The sequence below is a fragment of the Lissotriton helveticus genome, chromosome 2_1 (assembly GCF_964261635.1).
Source record: "Lissotriton helveticus chromosome 2_1, aLisHel1.1, whole genome shotgun sequence".
Lineage (NCBI taxonomy): Eukaryota > Metazoa > Chordata > Amphibia > Caudata > Salamandridae > Lissotriton > Lissotriton helveticus.
Genome location: NC_136059.1, coordinates 1,028,277,614 through 1,028,300,285, shown reverse-complemented (window position 1 = coordinate 1,028,300,285; position 22,672 = coordinate 1,028,277,614). Strand labels below are relative to the sequence as shown.

General features: G+C 45.3%; 1 protein-coding gene across 5 annotated transcripts in view; it reads left to right on the top strand.

Moving 5' to 3' along the window:
• NTRK2 (neurotrophic receptor tyrosine kinase 2) overlaps positions 1-22,328 on the top strand; it is a 590,175-nt gene extending 567,847 nt beyond the window's left edge. For all 5 annotated transcript variants that reach the window (XM_078675804.1, XM_078675807.1, XM_078675806.1 and 2 more), the window contains 2 exons: positions 16,100-16,258; positions 19,674-22,328. In XM_078675804.1, coding sequence (XP_078531930.1) covers positions 16,100-16,258; positions 19,674-19,859 — 345 coding nt within the window. In that variant the 3' untranslated portion in view covers positions 19,860-22,328. The remainder of the gene's footprint in view (positions 1-16,099; positions 16,259-19,673) is intronic.
• Positions 22,329-22,672: the final 344 nt, after the last annotated feature.

Sequence of the window (22,672 nt, the reverse complement as noted above, 5' to 3'; positions counted from 1 at the left end):
TGCGCTATACAATTGTCCTGCATGGCAAAATGGAACTAGCGCTGAGAAGCAAAATTATTGGGGGGAAAGTATCTTGCTACCAATGTACATAGTGTGACAGAAGCATAACTCGTACATGCCTGCCGTGTGTTCCAAGCCTATGTCGACTAATACTTTTTAAATATGTCTTCTAAAGAAGGAAAGAGAAAAGGGCAACTAATTGCCCAGGAGGCTTTAATTTTCATACAAAACAGAAAATAAGCTTCCCAAGATAAGAGATATGGAGACGTTTGCTGCAGTGTTGATTCTTATCAAGGCTCTGCATCGCCATCTAGGGCCTTTTGTGAGTACTGCATCTCTTGGTACTGAAAAAGACGAAATGACATTTGATTTCACAATGCTTCGCGCCAACAAACACGTTCAAGGCTGGATTGAGTGAGTGTGCGTTGAGTTTTGAAGGAACGGTGACGTTCAGATCTGCAATTTACATCAACTCACCGTTTAAAACTTTAAATGCACATTTGTCTCAGATCTCGGTTTGTGTGAGCTGAGAAATTACACACTTCAGCTATCCCCTTCACTCATATACATACCGAGCAAGGGCTGCTGCACCTGCACGATTCACAGCTCGAGCGCGCTTGAAAAGGAACTGCTTTACATCCCAAAGGGCTCCTATTTATTATTGAATTTCCAGAATTTCACGAGGTGTCATGAAGCACCAGGGTGCTTTACAGTAAAGTAAATACACATTAATTGCGAATCAGTGCATACATCTCCGCGGCAAATCCCCCCGCAACGCTGCAGCGTTTGCTTTACTAACCTCTTAAAAACATCCCGCCTTCATCAACATTACAGATTCACAGCAGAGTGGTGTCACCTATGAAACACACAACACCCAATGCTAACAGAGTACCCGAGTCATAAAAATGGCAAAACATGAATGGCAGTACGACACTCAGAAGTTCTTTGTCTATTGACATATCTGACAGAGGACACAGCTTGAGGTATACAATCTGAACTAATTTCGAAGAAAGCGTGGTTCAACTTTAGGATCAGACCTTGTTGTTGCCAGTTCATAATGCAGGCGCCAGTTTAATACGTTATGGGTCACGTCTGCTGATTGGCCTGAAGTGCCTCGTCAATAATGGGCAAGTTTCTTTTATTTACTTTTTTTTTTTACCAGTGTCGTTATCATAGTGCTACAGAAAAGTTCAGCAACATAATGTACACCGCTAGAAATAGTGTGGAAGCGATGTCTCTGCTGTAAATGGATGTTGCTTCCAGTGGGGTTGCAGGGGTGGGGCCACAGTGGCGGTAGCCCCAGATGCAAAATTCTAAGGTGCGCACATATTTAACCGGAAAACAACATTTTAAAACACAATTGGGGGGATACTTGCCATGCCCCGAGCGCTGGCAAACCAGGCTACTTGCTGAATTCTTGGCAACTACCAAAAGTAAAACATCCAGGGCTGTATTAGGCACCCTTGCATACTATATCTCAGTGCAGAGTGAATCCTCCTCTTGCCAACACACTAATATTCAGTGAGCAATAATGGCAACCTCTGTAGTGCGTCCGCACTTGCAGCTGCATTGCAGGGTGCCCTACAAGCACTCACAGAAATTATTTAACTTTCTTAAGGCCTACAATGGTATTTTTTGGGACATAATGCAGGCGTCCATAGCATGATGGTGGCCACCCATGGCACAATTCCAGCCGTGGCATAATAGTCGTAATTCTTAGCATAATATTGGTATCCCTCTCATGACGTTGCCAATCCATGGCATAATTGTTACAAATCCTAATATATTGTGGGCATCAATGGCAGAACATTGTTCACTTCCGGCTAATGTTAGTCCTGGCATAAAGGTGATCATTCTTGGAATATTGTGGGCATTAATTCATTCTCCACTCCATCTGCTGTCAGTCACTTGCCACAGCTACGGTTCCAGATAGTTGGAAGCTGGCAGTGGTTTCACCCCTGCTAAAAAAAAAGCCACCTTGGACCCTTCGAATCCGGCCAATTATAGGCCAATTTGGCTTTTGCCATTTTCTATAAAAATCTTGGAGAAATTGGTTACAAGGGCCCTGTCTAACCTTCTGGAAACCAATGCCTGCCTGGACGCGGCCCAGTTTGGCTTCAGGCCGGCCCATGGTATGGAGTCTGCCCTGGTGGCCGTGTTGGATGACCTGCGCTCGCGTGTCGACATGGGCAGAGCGGCATTTTTGGTGCTGCTCGAGATGTCGGCCGCGTTCGACACGGTTGACCACGCGGTGTTACTGGGCAGGCTTCAGAAGGCCGGGGTGACTGGTCTGGCCTTGGACTGGCTGACTTCTTATCTTTGCAATAGGCTGTGGCACTTCCTCCTTTTCGGTCAGCAGTGAAGAATGTAAAGCAGGGCGTGCCTCAGGGATCGGCAATTAGCCCGATCCTTTTCAATCTATATCTTCGTCCACTAATAAGTTTGATTAGGTCATTCGGCATATCTATTATTAACTATGCCGATGACACTCAACTTATTTTTTCATTTGAAGGAGGTGATGCGGTTTCGAGGGAAACCTTTCACCGCTGCATGACTGCAACGGCAGATTGGTTATGCCACAACTCACTCCAATTCAATGGAGCGAAGACCGAGGTGCTCCACTGCTCCCTGGACCGGTTGCCTCGCCCTCTACCTGATGGGTTCTGGCCTTCTTCAATCTCGGGCACAGTGACTGCTGCTGACTCGGCCCGTAATCTTGGCGTCATGTTCGGGCCTAGCCTGCAGCTTGACGCTTTTGTTAATAAAACCACGGCGACCTGTATGCTCCTGCTCCGCACTTTACGGAAGATTCTTCTGTTACTTCCAACTGCGGCCAGGACAGAAGTGGTGCGTAGTACCATTCTCAGTAGGTTAGACTACTGCAACGCACTGCTTCTAGGAGCCCCTAGCATCTTGGTTTCTAAGCTGCAGAGGATTCAGAACATGGCTGCCAAGCTGGCCCTCTCTCGTCCGCGCTCAGCGTCATCGTCTTTGGCGCTTTCGGACCTTCACTGGCTGCCTGTTCAGCAACGAATTCATTTCAAGGCCTCTTGCCTTGTTTTTAGGGCTTTACATAGGCTGGGGCCAGTGATGCTACAAGATCTCTTCTCCTGGTACTCAGCCGCAAGACCGCTGAGGTCTTCCTCAGCCTTCCTGGTAGTTGTCCCCAGGATTAAAAGGGTGAGGATGGGCGGCCGGTCGTTCAGTTTTGCAGCTGCAAAACTTTGGAACTCCTTATCTCTGCCCCTGCGGAGTTGCCAGGACTTGGCGGCTTTTAAAAAGGGTTTAAAAAGCTATCTCTTCCCAAGAGTAGTGTAATGCGTAACATCTGTCGGTAATGTTTTGGTCACAGCGCCAGGATACCCTTTTGGGTGACAGCTGCGCTTAATAAATACGTATTACATTACATTAATCAATTACACATAAGCAGGAATGTGGCTAGCGAATTGTCATTTTGAGGAACACGTGCCTCTTGAATCATGATTGGTTGGTGATAAGGGAAGCCCCCAGGCTACATACATGCTTTTTACAACCTTAGTTCGGTAATCCACCTATGCACTCATTTATTCAACATTCCGCAAACTCACTCACCCATTCAGTGACTCATCCATAAGTGCAGCCATCAATGAATGCTCTTGCCTGCCATGGATGAACTTGTCGAACCCCCATGTGCTCAATGTCTTATCCATCCATTTACTCAGTCACCCAACCACTCTTCCAACCATGACTCATCTCAAATAGGACCAACTCATTCATCTACACAAATACACAAACACTTTCCAATCAAGTAAGATGCACATTCATTTGCAAATATTGCAGACCTTTGGATTTGGTCAACACATGCTTATATGTATGGGATACTGTAGAGCACCTAAAAGGAAAATATAGAAAAGTCACTAAAGATCTGAAGACAAAAAAAACAGATAAAAACCCAGACCTATACCAGACTCGCAATGGAGGCAGAGAGTTCACTACACTTAGCGACTCCCATCACTGTGCACTTGGGCTACTTTCCCTCAGAAAGCAGAACAAGATGATGAATAATGCAAAGCCACTCACACTTGAGGAAACCGGTCGACTGCTTTAACGAGTCCTTAATATGTTAGTAAGGCAGTGGCGTAACGCAAAATGAAGGGGCCCCGAGCACAAAGTGAAGAGGTGCCCCGAGTCTCTCTTATCTCGCAGATATTCATTGGCCTCGAAGGTACTTGATTTACAGACCTAGGTAGGGCGAGAAGCTGAGGCCGAATGCAAGCATGTGACTTGAAATAGGGAGCAATCCTACCTATTAATGAAGTGTGGTTTTTTAAACCGGCAAAATAAAATATAAGTCCAGGCATAATAAGGCATTCTCCAAAATTCTGCGTGACAACATATTTGGGAGAGAATATCACAGAACAAGCACTGGCAAAGCCAATAGATCTCGCCTTTGGACCTATTGGCTTGGAGAATGGTTTTTAGCCAAACTGCACAGCATCCCTACTGATTTTATCAATGTTGTACAGCATCCATGAAGTATAAGAATAAAAAGAAAACTTTGACACAGCCACCCACGTAATTTTGTAGGTGCATTCACGAAGCATATGTGCATATATAAATGATGAAGGCACTTTTTTTCTTTTCAGTTACTGGTCCAAGTTGGAGCAGTAACTGAAAATGTTAAAAAAGCACCAAAGTGTTTTTTTTTAAATAAAGCTGGTGAGGGGTGGTAGCAAAGGGCGGAGTGGAAGCAACACAGAAGGGTGAAAGCAACACAGGGAGGCAGAAGCAATGGGGGCAGAAGCAAATGAAGGGCATGGGAGAGGAAAGGGAAGCAATGGGCAAAAGTGCAAGGTGGAGCGAGTGGAGGAAGCACAGAGGTGAGCAGGTGATGGGGAAGTGGAGGGTGGGGAGGAGAAGCACCGGGTGAGAGAGGAGAGTATGAGTGAGGAAAGCAGCACAGAGGGGAGAGGCCAAGATGAGAAGCAATGAGCAAAAGAGTAACATGGAGGGGCCAGAGGAGGAGCCCATGTATGAGAAACCAATGGGGAAGCTACATGAGGGTGAATGCAGCACGGAGTGCAGGGGGAGTGAACTACCCAAGGGAGACAGCTCGAAAAAAAACATGCACTCTTATGGAGTGCTCAATCGAAAAGAAAAAAAAGTAGTGCTTTTCAAGCTGGCAGAGGAAGCATAGAGGCCAGCCAATCAAAAATGATGTAAAACAGGCAATGCTCCATGAGTTGGACAAACGCAAGATTGACAAGCTGGAACACGAATAAGCAACAGGCAAATGAGAGTGACAGGAAAGCCAACCAATGGTAAGCAATGGTCAGGCTCCCAGCTCCTGTATGTGATTGTTAAGCCCACAATATGTCTCACAGCAGGCAGGTCATGCACTGTCTAGCAGGCGAAATCTAAAATGATATATATTTAACTTGGTTTCTTCAAATTGGTAAAATGATACTTATTTCGCAGTAGAAGGATTGGCCTCTGTTTAAAGAGTTGTGTTCATTATACTGAGAATAGAAGAAACAATCGTGCCTGATTCAGTATTTTCCTGTTGATGAAACCTCTCAGTGGTTCTTTATTAAATGATTCGTTGCTTTTAATAAAATGCCTTACCAGGCATTTACACCACAAATTGCAACATCATGAAATCTTAATGTAAAAAAAAAAGGAAGTAGTTTGTGGGAAGATGTTAATGGCTGTCGATTAGCCGTGCGCGTTTCCACGATTCCTGCTCTTCGTGCGCCTAGCTGTGAAGAATGCGGTTTCCGCTCTGTCGTGGGCAGCCGCCAGTTGGTTTACGGTCAGTGTGGGTCTTTCTGCAGGTCTGTTTGTCACTATGAATTCTGGATGAGCTACGTTCAATGCTGTACATTATGCAAGCATAAAAGTCCCATTAGAGGGCAGGATGAAGATAAACGATGGAGCCTGAGCACACATTGAATGCTGGGTGCTCGGAGGAACCTGCTTCTGAGTGCCTTTCTAAGTAAGGCCTTTATTCACCTCTTTTTCACTGTGGCTGTAAGAGCAGTGCCAGGCATTCGGCACTTAAATTTCCACTTACAGGGTAAACGATCCATGTAGATGTACATCGGTGTACTTCTGTGTACGCATGTGTGTACGCATATGTGCGGCGCATGTTGACAGGTGTCATCGGTGGCATGCATGCATGTGTGGGTCTGTGCACATAGATAGGCCTGGTTCAGGGACAGGAAAGCCAATTGCCTCATGGATAGGATGGAGGACAGATCCTTTTTGCATAGCATTGGTGTCCCATACGATGGTCGCTTAAACGAGGCCGATAGGGGACACCAATCGATAAACATTCCGCCTTTATCCAATGAAATTTGCAGTATATCCGATAATTCCATTATCTGCCATTACACAGAACACAGCCTGTGGCTAGCTTTGCCAGCTTCCACAAAAAGGGGACATTAACACATAAGAGAAGAGAAGAGCAGCTGAGAAGATGACAACTTCCTGCAGTAACTTGGGATTGCTGATGTTTATTACTATTATTGTTATTCTTTTTAGGTCGAGCTGGTAAACTGCATCCGAAGGATGCAGGTGTCCAGCTGGAGACCTAATGTTGCCTGTCACGGGGGAAGGAGGACAAGAGGGTGTTCCGAGCTTTTTTCCTGGATTTGGGTGCGCGAACGCGCATGTTCCGTCCCGCGCCGTGCCGTGCCAGCAAGTCAGCCTAACGCGCATGCATGCACACAGACACACACACGCGCACACGCACTTACACTTACACAGACACGCAGGCACCCAGACAGGCAACCCCCTCCCCCCCACAGTCACACACACACACGCATACACACAGACTCCAAGACACATACACACACACACGCACGCACGCTCACACACAGCCCGCCGCCGCACGCGCGCGCACACACACATGCCTCCCGCCCTCGCAGCCCAGCAACAAGGCGAAGCCCCACTCACCGGCTTCCTTGGTGCAGCGGCTCTCACCGGCAGCAGGACTCTTCCTCCCTTCTTCGGCACCGGGGCGCAGGGTAGGCTCCTGCCTGCTCCGGTGCTCCAAACAATCGCGGCTCTTCCGTGGGAGGCGGGGTAGGCTCCCGCCCTCCTACTTCCTGTTTCCGGTTGTCCCGCCCGGCCTGCCTGACTTCCTGGTCGCAGGCCGGCGGCGCGAGCTCTGGACGGACTGCAGCACGCAGTAAGTATCCTTTTGCCTCACTTGAGTGATTGTTTTCAAATGCATAAGTAACTATTTTACAACTATAGCCCTCTCTGTCAGCACCTGCTAACTCACTGTAGCATTCAGATACGCCAAAACAGAGTTGTATTCAGACAGTTGCAGTAAACTAAATGAGCAACAAATATGTGCTGGCAGGTGATTCTCTCACCTCAGTGGCCCTTAAAACACACATGGTGACTATACATTGTCCTTAATAACCACACGCGGTACATAGGGGAGCTGCATGGGCTAGAGATACATTCAAAAGAGCGTGAGCTTCGATCTTGGGGTCCTAAGAGTGTAAATGTCCTGATCTCCTTTTTGGCAGTGTGTATTCCTGCATGCAGCTGTGGACATAGTAGGAGAGGTAAAGTGTAAATGGGGTTACATCAAGACCTCACATAGGGATACTCCATTCACTGTGTAGATTAGATTTTATAGGTCCCGAAGACTGGCCACTAGATCATTCCTTGACTGACAAAGGCTTGAAACATGTGGACTTAGATGATTATTTCTAGTGGACAGCGTCGTTATTTTTAATATAAGTAAGTGTCATTAAAATTATTTTTTGAGAGGACACCTTGTGCTATTTTTAGATTACGCAAACACTTTTGCACTAGCTCACACCAATCTACACCACTAGCCACATGCCCAGCCTTCACAGATGGCAAGAATAAAGATCTCCGGTAAAGTGCCCCCTTGATGGTGCCCTTCGGGCATTGCAGCGCTGGCCCAATCTAAGTCATGTAAATACAAAACATATTGCATTACAAATGCTATAGGTATCACATTTGCGAAAGTTATAACTATTGGCATTGTTAATGACAAAGCTATTAATTTAGCTATTTAAAAAAAAAAAACATAAATAAAAACTTTGCCATTTACAATACCAATAGCTCAAACTTTCCTAATGCGAGACCTATTGCATTACAAATGCTTGTTATTATTAGTAGTAGTAGTAATAGTATTGTTCTTATTATTCTTATTATTATTGTTGTTGTTATTATTAGTATAGCAAACTATTAGACAAAGCCAAAAAATGGCTGCATCACTCTTTTGCAAATTTTTAAACCCAATCTCAAAACAGTTGTCCTTGAGACCCTGTGCAGAGCAAATATTGCACCATGTTGTTGCGAAGCAAGGCTCGTTGCAGACCAGGTTTCAGGAGCTGCTCTGATGCAAAACACCTCAGAGTGCACACAAGTAGACATGCAACAAAAAAAGCACTGGAACGGGGACCAGAAAGATTGGGTTGGGAGTGGATAGTGGACAGTGGAGTATGGTGGGGAGGAGTGGAGGTGAAGGGAGGGGGGTCACAAGCAAAACAAATTATAGTTTAGAATCTTCCTAGCTCATCAGAAGCACAAGATACCAATTGCTTTCAAAGAGAGTATTGAGTACAGTGGTAAAATAGACATTTGTCTAGCTGCAAAAAGAACAGATCTAATCTCTGAGAATTGTTCTAAAAAGTGGTGGAAATATTTATCACTACATATTACAGTAGGGGAAATCTGATACCATCAATCTATCAATCAGGATTTGTAAAGCACGGCTGCTTCACCCTTGAGGGCCTCGAGGCGCTGTGGGAACATGCTGCTGCCTGTACCTATTGGTTGAACATCGAGGGCTTGAGGTTCTTCCTGAACGTGTGGAGCGATGGTGAGACTCTGAGGTGCAGGGGAGGGTTTTCCAGGTCTTAGCCACCAGGTGGGAGAAGGAGCAGCCTCCGCTGTTTGCTCAGCAGATGCGTTGGGTGGTTGCCAGGGAGAGGGATCCAGAACGAAGATCCCCTGTGGGTTAGTGAACGTTCACTCGTTTGTTGAGGTACGCCGGTCCTTCGTTGGTTTGTTCACCTCTCACCTTGACCACTGACAGTGCAGGGCAGTGGTGGCTAACTAATGGACATAAGACTGTGAAGGCAGCAATGTGACCTCTAAGTGTCACTATGTATGGGTCAAGCGCCCTAAACGTATCAGTCTACAAGCAGAGCGAGAGGAGTGCACTCCATTCTCGTTGTGGCTCCTGCTATACAAGGGAGCCACAAAGAAGGTAGACTGGGGTCTTGCTAGAGACGGACAGTGAATGACCTTGGCAACAAACTTGCACTTAGGGGCAGGTCCTGACCAACTGTTTATAACCGTGACCTGGTCTAATGCTGTGAGAATATCGATCATCCAGTCATGGTTTGCCAGCCAACAGCACTAATAATACTGCACCTTTTAGGCCCATACAGTACTTACCATCAGAAATGTGAAAATACACGGCCTGCATGCTTAGTGCTCGAGTGGAAAACAGCTGAAAATCACTCTTGTGAAATCTAGCCAGTTACAGCATTGCAATGCAGATGGGTTCTGACAACACTTCTTTATGTCCTTTACGTCTGGTTCCCCTACTCTGTGCACGCAGAAGCCATATACATGTGTGCTACCACTACAGACTATCCATGTATGCTACTCCTTTACAAGCAAAACGTAAGCACTCATAATCTTACTCAAAGTGATGCCAGGACGGTAGAATTCACACGAGTGACGTAGTTACTCACGGTGAGGTCAGGACGGTAGAATACACACGAGTGACGCAGTTACTCACGGTGAGGTCAGGACGGTAGAATACACACAAGTGACGCAGTTACTCACAGTGAGGTCAGGACGGTAGAATACACACGAGTGATACAGTTACTCATAGTGAGGTCATGACGGTAGAATACACACGAGTGACGCAGTTACTCACGGTGAGGTCAGGAAGGTAGAATACACACGAGTGACGCAGTTACTCACGGTGAGGTCAGGACGGTAGAATACACACGAGTGACGCAGTTACTCACGGTGAGGTCAGGACGGTAGAATACACACGAGTGACACAGTTACTCACGGTGAGGTCAGGACGGTAGAATACACATGAGTGACGCAGTTACTCACAGTGAGGTCAGGACGTAGACTACACACCAGTGCTGCAGTTACTCACAGTGATGTCAGGACGGTAGAATACACACGAGTGACGCAGTTACTCACGGTGAGGTCAGGACGGTAGAATACACACGAGTGACGCAGTTACTCACAGTGAGGTCAGGACGGAAGGCTACACAGCAGCGATGCAGTTACTCACGGTGAGGTCAGGACGGTAGAATACACACGAGTGACGCAGTTACTCACGGTGAGGTCAGGACGGTAGAATACACACGAGTGACACAGTTACTCACGGTGAGGTCAGGACGGTAGAATACACATGAGTGACGCAGTTACTCACAGTGAGGTCAGGACGTAGACTACACACCAGTGCTGCAGTTACTCACAGTGATGTCAGGACGGTAGGCCACACACCAGTCGCACAGTTTGCTGTTGGAGAGAAGCACTGATTAATTATGATGTGGCTTTTCGCTAGGGAGACTGGGCAGTGGCTTTGGCAGAGCAAAAATGCTTCATAAATCTTGCATTAAGATGTGTCAGAAACTAAACAAACGTGAAAACCTAAAAGTGGACAGCAAAAGCACTAAATAAGAAGTTGATAGCCAATCCGATAGTAATGTTGACTCTGTTATGAACCCCACCCGCCGCTATCCACAGGTTCCCCTGAGGAAATCCCAACCATACAGATTGGCTAAGCAAGGAATACAACTTGTTGCTAGAGTAAAGACAGGAAGCCATTCTTCAGTGAGACACAGGACTTCTGGTGTGCAGAACAGAAGACTCTGCTCTATACAATCTCAGAAAAAGCATTGGCAAAGCCAATAGGTCTTGCCTTTTGGCTGCTAGTAAAATACTGGTTTTGCTGATGCTTCCAATGGGTATTTAAAACTGTAGCTGGTTGTCTTCGTGGGCCCGAGTATTTTCTTTGACGTTTTTCTTCTGTATTTGTGTGCCAGCTCATACTACTGTCCATGTGTGTCTCTGTAAATCTGTCCGATTATTTATATGTGTCTGAGTGTATCTGTCTTGATCTCTATGTGTATCTGTCTTGGTTTCTTTCTGACTGTGTCCACATGTGTCTGTATGTACTTGAATCTGTCTGTTTGGGTGTAGGCGCTGTTATATGTGCGTGCTTTGTGTATGCTTGTGAGTGTCTCCATGTATCTGTCAGTAATTAGGTGTGTGTTCGTGTTTATGAGAAGACAGAGGAAAGTGAAGCGTGGCGGGGAGGAAAAAACGCACCATGGAGACAACGGCTAGGAAACACGTGCACTCTCATGGACTGCCTCACAAGAAAGAAAAAAAAAGTTTGTGTTCAAAGCTTAGAAGCAGCCACCCATAACAGTGGTAAACAGGCTATGCTCAATGAGAGGGACAACCAGGAGATGAACAGTCTAAACCAAAAAAAACATCAAACCGAAAGCAAGAAAATAAAAGTGACAAAAAAAATCGAAAGTAATGGGCGGAGTTGCTTTCTAGATCAACTAGCAACAAGTCCCCAATGAGTCTTTCGAAATCAGACAGCTGTGCTGTCTGGCAGACTTCGACCCAAAAAGGGACAACATAAACAATGAATGGGTGAAGCCCGGGCACTCTTCCACCTGTATTTGATGCTGACTAAATTAATGTATTGTAGCTGAATCGGCTTAAAAAAAGCATGACAAAGGGTACAAGTACAGCCATCCCTAACTTCAGTAGGGTGTTAAAACCCTAATCTGCAGTTGGTGAATCTAGTGCGTTCATGAATGTTTAACAACCATCAGAGGAAACTGCTGAAACCACAGTCACCACCCTGGAGAGGCAGACTAAGAGCCCCTCTTTAATATTTAATGCGACCAATGGCTTCTGGCAATTAATCACCTCCTAATGGCACTTGCCCTTTGGCCAGCTTTCCTGTGCCTGAGTGAGTAAACTTTTAGCTCTGGGGTGAGTTATTGTCATACACCCCTAAGTAAAGGCAGCATAGTGGGTGTTTTTACTGTTTTGTTCGTTTCATTCAACACAACACCACATTGGACAATAATTTCTCCCTTGAACATTGAACAAAACAGGAAAAGGCAAGCACTGTATTTGTCACTCACATGACTGCTGAGCGGGTTCACCCTACCAGCTTACTGTACACTTATAGCAGTATGCCCATTTTAAAAAACATATGCCCAACATGCCTTCAAATGTGATCTACACAAGGATTCCAACATGAATCACTATGACCTCACTGGCTACACTGTTTTATAGAGTACACAAAGCCAAACCTCTTTTTCCTGTACAGAGATCCTGATTAGTCACAGACCCCAACCTCCTTTTCCTATACACAGATCATTAGGTCTGCTAATTGTACACTTAGCCCAGTCTCACTTTTCCCATACAGGGATCCTGAGATCTGCTTATTGGACACTGAGCTCAAATGCCCTTTCCCATAAAGGTATTCTCAGATCTCTTAATTGTATATTGAACCCACCCTCGTTTAACTACACAGGGATCCTGGGATCTGCTAACTGTACACGGAAAAGAGATCAGCAGATCTACTTGAGCTCTGCATCCATAAAATGGTGAACGTCCTTTTATGGAACATAGAGGCATATTATCAAGACAATTATCTCCGCTTTAGCGTCCGTTCTCAGGCGAAAAGCGGCGATTATTTTATCACACTATCAGCAAGGACACGCTAGCGCATGATTCCATGCCTCAGCGTCCATTTCCTTAACGCCCAGCTTTGCAACACTAATAATATGCAAAGTGGGCATACCTAACTTAAATAAAGTGGATAATGTTGCTAACAAACCTTTCTCCTATTATCAATCTGCTCGCTAACCTGCGTAGCAATGATAGAAGTAGCGCTAACCGCGCTTATCTCGGGTTTCATTAGGCCTGCTTTGAATCTTACTTAGCCATTATATCCTATGGGAGGTGGATTGTAAGGATAAGCCCACCCTGCCCTATTTACAAGGATTTTCCTATAGCTGGATTTTCAGCGATAATCGCACATTTTGCTGCTATCGCTGGATTATTTATCGCATTGGAGCGAAGCGTTGATGATAACGCGTTATCTCTGCGATATAATCCAGCGATAGCCGGCGATAATTATACTCGCGCTAAGAGCGGCCTGCGATAATTATCACTGCCGTTTGATAATGTGCCCCGTAGTTTTTAGTGGGAGGAGGTTGTTCGACAGGCAGGTCCACAGCACACCACTGTTTGTGTTTTTTTTGTGTAGGACTTTTACATTCTAAAAGGAGTCTGCCATAAAATATCTCATTGGTATTTGAAATGCTTGCTTTCTGCTTGCAGCGTTCGAACAAAAAGGTCTTGTTTTTTTCCAATGTGTTATTTTTAAAGTAATTTCTTAGGGTCGAGATGATGTAAACTGTACTAGTATGTATCATGAAACTTACTCTTGGTGTTGTGCACCTTTGCAGTGCTGCAGGACAATTGTCTTAATTAAACAATTGCACCAACCCACTAGTCCAAAATGTGGTTTTGCACTGGCTCCTATACAAACATCACTAACAAACTGTTCTGACACACTGTGAACATTCCTGGCACCTCTGCAATTTATTTTATCAGGCTTAATGTGTTTAATAAACTCCATCCTTAGGATGAAGTTCTGTAATTTGCAGGCAAGGTACTATGCTTTCGTTTTGTAAATTAACGACCCAAGAGTTACCCGACGTCCTACTTGCATTCAATTTACCATCAGAAAATCTTGGTTTTATATCGAGCTATGAGTAAAGTCAGAAAGATATAATTTCATAGATTGCATGCTATGGTCAAGAACATTCAGCCGTTTTTCATGCAGCTGTCCGGCATCTAATTGTTTACGTCATTATCTGAGGACATCTTTGGTATACAATTCGATCCACTGGTACTTCGAATGCAGGCAAACTTTGCTTGGAAGTTTCTACCAACTAGATTTGTACAACTTTAGTTGAATTCCTACTCATGCTATATAAAGTGACTTAGCTATTTCGAAGTATTAGTGGTTGGGTAGCATATAATTGTTGTACTTGTAATTAGATATGGACGGAATTATTGTCTGAATCTTGGTCTGAATATATTACAAGCAAATTTAAAAATTATTATAAATTGTACTAATTGGGAATAAAGATATGTCTGGAAAGAGAAAGCTCAAGATATAAAATAACGTGCATGTATTCCATTATTACCTAATACTTTAAAATTATGTACTTTTTATAACTTTAAGCTCTATATATTTGTATATGAGAATGATGAATACATATGTAATCAAACATAAAGTTGAGATACAGTAGGCAACACTTTAGAAGAAACGATCCCTACTAACACCCATTAATGGGTGTATCTCCAAAGAAGTAGCAAGTAATTTTACATTGAAGTTCTAGTCTCCCATACAGCTATCGAAGAGGAAGCCTCAGCTTTGATAGGGCAAAGTGAGTATCATCTGAGCCAGAATGACCAATACACACAGCCCCAATTCTGGGCAGTCCTTGGCATATCAAGTGAGGGGATGAAGAGTAGCTGAAGATTACTGTGAATTCTGGGTTCTGCACACCCTGCTTTAGTCTAATCTTGCTCAGAGAAATAACACAGATTTGAGGCAAGATATGGTTATAGTGTAATATCTTGGGTGTCAACTCTAACAGTCTTAAAGTGCAGTCAATATGATTGTAATTTCCTACCCTCTAACAAATATGTCTTTAGCACCCAAAGTTGAAGGAGTGCATAGTTAAGTATTTAAAAGGGTTACAATGTGCTTACTGTACAAATTACCTTTTAAAGATTCATAGTAAATAATTTTCAAAATGCAGTTTATTAAAATTAACTTTTTTTAAGCCATTTGAGATGCATACAACATGTTCACTCTCTATGATATATTTCAATAAAGTGACCATCTAACCCCCGTCAGGAGCAACAATGCAGCATCATGTCAGCAGATTAGAGAACCATATGATTGTGGCATCAAAAACATTTACCAGTTAACACTAAGGGGCCGATAACGATGTTGGGCGGACGACACAATTGCGGTCTCGGGAGTGACTGACCTCTGGTCGGCAGTCCCAATACCGCTATTACAATGCGACCGCACATGGTGCGGTCACATACTCCCATTTCTCTATGGGAGTTTGTGCTGCAGCACAAGCTCCCATAGCGAAATTGGAGTTTCTGTTAATCTCTGCACCACGTGGCAGGCACCACATGGTGGGGCATACCAGAGGCCGCAGGGGGAAGGAGGCCATGCTAGGGCCCCTCAAAATCGCTTTCCGACAGGATTTCCAAGTCAGAAAGCCCAAGACAGAAAGCCTGGGGGAAACCGGCATTGTAATCACGACGGCGGAAACTCTGTCATTAAGGGATTACGTGCCAGTTCCAACTGGCTAACGGGCACCTTGGGCCCGTCGGAATCCAGTCGCGATGAACAGCCGGTTTCATTTTCGACTGCCGGCATTGTAATGTGGTGGTCGAAAGTGAAACCGGCAATGTGACTCACATCTTAATCAAGCCCTTAATGGGACATACTATGAGAGATGGAAGTGTTCCTCCAGTGTTGTAGTACTCTTCAAGATCTAACTAAACAATTAAAATGCTTTTCCAACCTGGAATTGGATGTATCCTTTCTGATGAGCCAATGGGTTGCCATGGCCTATATGACAGGGATTCTCTTAGCGTAGGACCCTATGGTTTTATGTGGCATCAAGCACCTCATTGTGTTTAGCCATCAAGCACTCCCATATTGTTACCACAGAGAGCAGAAAGGAGTGACACCATCTCTTCTTACTGCACCTGTGTAGATTTACTCATACCATTACCATCACTTTTGCTCTCTCCATTAGTCTATATTTTTAAGGACCTGTAATTCTGACAAGCCTTTCCCCTTTTATGTTTCCCCAATGTTAAACTTAGTTAATGGTCTGTGAGCAGTTTCTGACATAGGTGTATTTGTTAGTTTACAGAAGTGGTGCTTGGGGTTGGACATGGATGTTCACTGGGGGGTACACTACATAAATTATTTTTCTCTTTGTTTCAGGTGGGAGGCCACACCATGCTTCCAATACGCTGGATGCCGCCGGAAAGCATCATGTACAGAAAGTTCACCACAGAAAGCGATGTGTGGAGCCTGGGCGTTGTGCTATGGGAAATCTTTACCTATGGAAAACAGCCGTGGTACCAACTTTCAAACAATGAGGTGTGTACCGAACATGACAATGTGTGTCTGCCTGTAAAATGATCCCAACTACTCAATCTATTCAATGCAGGAAAATAATTAAAAATACATACAGGTAAAATCAGGCAGTCGGTGTTGGCTACTGAATGTTGTGTTGTATGCTCAGCAGAAAATTGACTCTCCCACCCCGAAGAAATTACCACACTTGCACCCTAAAAATGTTTGAATGTTTTTCAAGGATTTTGTGTGATACCGCATTCTAGGTCTAAGTAGAGTTACTTGAGTTCTAGAGAAGAAATTGCAAAAGGGGGGGTCTACTTTTGAAGAAATGCTCAATTGGGGCATCTCGGGGCACAGCAAAAGCTGCCTAAGTCAAAGAGTGAGTGAGTGAGTGAGTGAGTGAGTGAGTGAGTGATTGAGTGAGTGAGTCTCTGAATTCATTATTCACCGTAGGCTTTTGTTGAGGAAGAAGCTGTATCACAAAGATGTGTGTTTTGGCTCCTTCATATAGTCCTGGTGAAGCTCATCAAAGGCAATGTAAGCAGGAAGCATGTTCCATAAAATCATAAAATGGCTTTCTGACATAATGCCACTCTGTGTTCTGGAGACAGCATGTTTACAGAGGGGTATGTGTGTTTGTGTGCACTTGTGTGCGTGGGTGTGTGTGTGTGTGTGTGTGTGTGTAGACTTTAGGTGGTGAAAGAGAGTGAGATTCGAGAGGACTAGTGTTTCATTTTACAGCTGAAGCAGTTGAGTGTTTTTCCCATAGATTGGTTTGTTGTGCAGGCAGAAATCGTCAATGCCTCAGGCATTCAGGTTTTGTGATTAAGGGTTTTAAGGATGCTATTGATGGGATATCGACCTGTCCTGGTGTTTTTCAACTTACCAATTTGGCTGCAATATTCTGTATTACGCAAAGACTTAGGAAGTGGTTTTTCAAACAGCTGGTCTAGAAGAAATGTGAGTACATGAGTCAAAGGTTTATTGTGGCCCCCATCTACAACTGATTTCGCTCCAGAGGGGGAGCTAGAAGAATATTATGTGCCATAAAAATGCATAGAATTGTGTAAATTTTTATATGGGATCGCTGAACAGATGCCTCAGTCATCACAGTGCAGTACACTGTTCACTAACTGTGCTTAGAACTGCAGCAATCCAGTGGTGAGAACGTATACTGTGTTGCCAGTAACTCTGCTTGGCTAAATTTGACGTTTGTTTTCTCAGAAAGGGAGAAAAACAAATCAACTCTGTTGTCATCCACCCACAAATCACATTGGGCCAGCGTAATGCTCATGCAAGCTGCTTTCAATATGCAAAACTGTTATTGACTGTCCATAACTATCAGAATACGGGCAGAAAATGAAGACGCAGCTTCACTTGGCATCTCAAAGACTGAGTCCTTTGGCCGCTGATGGGGCTTCGCCTTACTGGGATCAAAAGAGGATGGACAAATTTCAGCTCAGAATTGGGAATGGATTACCAATTTGTAAAGAATCTCCACTAGCAGGAAATGAGCTGTAGCACCATCTCAGAAGGGAAAAATACTTGCAAGGCATCAGAAAGGACTCATGACATTTAGAGCGCACCAGAGGGCATGTGAAGCAACTTACACTTGCTTTAAATCAGCAATAAAAAACTAGCCACAAGGATCTGAGGAGTGGATCTAGTAGTAGTCTATAAGAATCCATGACTCATTGGACCAAAATGTCAAGTGGCCAAAGCTCTTGTCTTCTTTATAAGATGGGTAAAACATTGTTTGTTGTATCATCTGCGCTCATTATAGATGAATTTCCAAAAACATTATGATCCTTGTCAGGTGTCTGTTGGATGAGCGACTCATAGCACCTGAGGCTATATGAAACCCTACATGGGTGATGGGTGTGGGGAAGGGCCGTATGGGGTTTATCAGAGCTTACAAAACCTGCATGTAGATATTCACTTGCCACTCCTCGAGGAACTATTTGTGTTAGAGGGCTGTGAAGGGAGGTATAGTGGTCAGACAACCAATGGGGACTGCGCTTCTTGGTACAGGGGTCGGACAGTTGTTGAGGGGAGTGGGGATAGGACACCCCAGACTGTTTGTTGGCTGGGTCCCTCTACTGTGACAATTCCAGGCACCTCCCTTCCCAAAACTCACAGCCTTTAAATTTGCTGGGGCCCTCTTACCTCCATTCTCACAATGCAGGGGTTTGGACAGGGATGCACACATGAGATCTCTCAAATTGTTAACTTCTCGATGCGAGTGAAAGGTAACATGGTGCACTGTTGAGGTTCCACACTATTCCCTAACACTCTGGGGCATATCTACAAGGAAATGGCGCAGTGGTGTGGCAAATTTTGCAACATCAAAACGCTGGGATACACCATATTTACAACAATACGGTGCCCCCCTGTGTTTTCCATAGTGCTGGTGCTAAAAATAGCTGCCTGGTGCCAATAGAGACACCCTTGCGCCATAGTGCAAGGGTGCCTGCATTGCAGGGAATGATTGTTTATGTGCAGGAAAGGATACCTTTCTCCCCATAAACAACCATTAAAGGTGTTTTGCTCTTTCTATGTGTGCCACAGAATGCAGCACACATAGAAAAAGCAAAAACGAGGCGAAATAAAAGTATTTGTCCTCGCTGCGCCAATCTAACACCTGCTTTTTCATGGCGTTAGTTTTTGGTGCTGTCTCAGATTTACAGATCCTTGTAAATCAGGGGCAGCGTTAAAAAGCAATGTGTGTTGTGGTGGAACGCCCACAGCAACACCCACTGCATGCCCCTTTCATGCACAATACTCTTGTAAATATGCACCTGTACATGAGGCTGAGGAAGATAGACTTGGGCAGTGTGGGCAGCTGCAGTTTGTTTGTCGAAGCAGCATAATTTCTACCAATTTCTCACCACTGATATGCAAACTCCCCCTCCAGATCTATTTTGTGATTTTGCCTTATTCTACTAACATTGAGCACTGAGCAGGACCGGACTGGCCATAGCGGGCACCGGGTGTTTCCCCGGTGGGCCGCTAGGCTGGGGGCCGGTTTTGGGACCCTGGGGGGCCATTTTTGTAACTGGGGGTCGGCAATATCAGCCCCCTGCAACAAAATTGGCCAAAACAGGCCCTCGCAAACTGCTCAGCTGCAGTCCCCCTCACCCCAGGGGGTGCGGCTGAGCAGTGTGCCCGGGCCGGTTTCTGTTCCCAGTCTGGCCCTGGCACTGAGCTGTACCCAGTGTCAGGAAGGTGGTAGGGATTGGTGAAAGAGCATATGCTGGAGGAAATGGGGAGGGCACTTTCTGTCTTGTAGTTTGAGATCTGTTTTCGCTGAGTTCTAGGGCTTCTGTGCTGGGTGGACCAATCCAGCTGTTGAATATGGATAGACAGGAGAGAATTTCAGTGCTTTAATATGTGTTCTAGTCTTGTTAATTTACACTCTTTCTCTCCCCCACTACAGGTGATCGAGTGCATCACTCAGGGCAGAGTCCTGCAGCGACCGCGCACCTGTCCCAAGGAAGTGTATGACCTGATGTTAGGCTGCTGGCAACGGGAGCCTCACATGAGGCTGAACATCAAAGACATCCATAGCCGCCTTCAGAACTTGGCCAAGGCTTCTCCAGTCTACCTGGATATTCTTGGCTAGCGGCCCCAAGCATTTCCTCCATTGGCTGCTTGAGCGAGTGCGTTCAGTAGCCCTTGAACTCCATAGTGTGTGTCCTTGGTTCTGACAGTATTAATTACAAAGAGGAGGAGAAAACGCGTTCAAAGGGCAAGCAACATGCACTTGTCCATCTATAGACACAGTATTGACTTTTTTTGATACAACCAAGTCGTATCTCCTCTCTCTCGTGCTCTCTTGCTCCTTTCCTCCCACCCCCTCTTCTATTTCACCTCCTGTCTGTTCTCTACCTCGTTCCACTCCTTCTTTTCCTCCATTCATCATCACCCTCCAAACCCCTACGAGTCTCTCCTTCCCTTGTGGTTTTTAATTCAACCTTGCTATATTTACTGTAACTCTGCATAGATAAAGGCCTTAAAACCCAGTCTGTATAACCGGCAGGGGCACGCGCCAGGCCACCACATCCCACAATGCCTTTGTGGGCTCCTGCCTTCGATGTGGATAAAAAGGGAAACAAACATTTGACGTCGAACGTTGCGACTTCCGCTGTGCGTCCCCTGGAGTTACGGCGGATTCCACTGCGCTGGGACTTTCTGCGTGAGCGCGTGGGAAGACAGACGCTGCGCTGTGCGTGGGACGCACTGATCTCTGGGAGTGACGGAAAGCAAGCGTGAAGCGCGGCCTTGTACCCGGCTGTGCTGTGTGCGAAGACTGTCAGTTTGCCTTCAGACTCGGAGGCCATTTGTGAGAAGGATTTGGCACGCCCCAGGGTGGACATTTTCTGTGGGGAGTGCCAGGTTCGGACAGTGAGAGTCGGGGCAGCCCCAGCCTGGGGGTGAACTATTCTGTGAGCAGTGCAAGCAGAGAGCAGTGCACCTATGCCCCTCGTCGGTGCTGCTCATGCCACGCGCAGTATTATAAAGCAGAGGGAGTAGAAATAGAGAGTCAGAGAGGGAGAGCGAACAGAGAAAGGGATAGAAAGCGGGAGGAGACGGGAAGAGAGAGGGAGAGAGTTGCTACCTAGTTATCATCCATTACAGCACTATAGGCTCAGCCCTGCTCCCCAGCCGGCCCCCTGTCTTTATATGATATAGTGATTCCAGTGGTGAAAGGTGTGCCACAGACCGGAGCTGGGCCCACCTGTGTACAGTGTTCAATGCAGTGCAAAGCGTTCCCGCGCGGACTTCTCCGCCAATAGGGGAGGCGCGGGTGGCAGCCAGGTGTAACCATGCTACTCAAGCAGCACCCCCCTCTTACAACTGTGCAGTCAGTTGCTGTGCATGGTCTCTTTGTTGGCAACCCCCAGTGTCAGGCTCAAACCCCCACCGTGTAAGGCCTCTCTGCTCATGCTGTTGTGTAACCTAAGAGACACTGTATTCATCCAGTATAGAGTGCGACATGTCTTACTGCGAGTAGCTGAGGGTGGCCCCAGGCTGTCTGTACCTTCATGGCATCGCTAAGATGAACCGATGAGCCAAAACAACAAACAACACACAAAAAACAACTAAAAAGGCCACACTCAGCCGAAACATGGACGGTGGGAGGGGGTGTCAAGCTTGTCCTTTGTACATTAAACTGTATACGTCCCTTGAAAAAGTTTAAAGTTATACTGTGGCTAGCGCTTGATATTTTCCCCCAATTTTAGCACCATATATTTCATGTTGGTGTTTTTGTGCCATTCTCAGCATAAACTGTGGGGTGATGTTTTTTCCGACAGGCACCCCATGCATGCATTCTCGGACACGCCGAAGGTGAACGGGCAGGTTGCTGGAGGCAGACCGCTGCAAAGCTCGAAGTTCAACACACGGAACGCACATTTCAGGAAGTTTTTTTTTCCTCATGGGACGCGCGCACAAACACACGAGCAAGCAACCACCTACCTATTACGCAAACATTTGGCTCCCTCTGTGAGGGGATGTTGCTGCAAAAATCAGAAATGAATGTGTATTTATTTATTTAATTTATGCTAAGAGACAGATCAAATCTAACGCTCCTCGTGATTTTATTTCTGTGAAAGTTTTAATTGTTTTTTCCTTCGAGTCCTTCATGTTTGTAAATACGCGCTATTTCTGTGTCTTACTTTGCTGCCATGAAGAACGATGTTGATTTTGGCATGATTTTGCATTAATGCAGATGGAAGATGGAGGCCGGTTAAAATGTTCCGAGGGCATAATATTTAAAAAAAAATGCCAGCCAACCCAGGTGCTGTTTGTCCAGCTGATATGAGAAGACCCTACGATCAAACTAGCCTACCAGTGGGCTTTACAAACAAATATGGCACAATCTTTCAACCTTCTACCCCTACTTTCAGGATGTCTTTTTTGAAAGAAAAAAAAATGTTAATGCACGCTGTGAAATGAGAATGGACAGACCGAGGGAAATCCACTGAGCCCTACCTCGCGCGCATTAACCTCCAACAGACCATTCTCAAAATAATATTATATAAACCTCCTTAAATTGTGTCTCTTGAAATAAAATCATCATTCTAATCTGTATGGTTCACTGAGCAGTCATTTCCACCCAGACAATGCCTCTTCGAGTGAGTTTGGAACACAACAGATTACACAGACACATTTGGATTTATTAGTGGTATTTAAAGAGGAACCTTGTTGCTGACTGGTTCATGGGACAGTAAATAAAAATTAGGCCAGACCATTACGGAATATACTAGCACCTAAATGTTACTGAATTGTCTGGAGGGGAGAGTACTGTGTGGAGTTTTCATGGCTTGCCATTGTGAACTTAAATCAAGAGCTTACCGGTGCAGTGGCAAGCGCATTACTATTACATATGGAATTCGGGCAGCCACCTTTTAGCCTATGACAGTTGACTGTTTT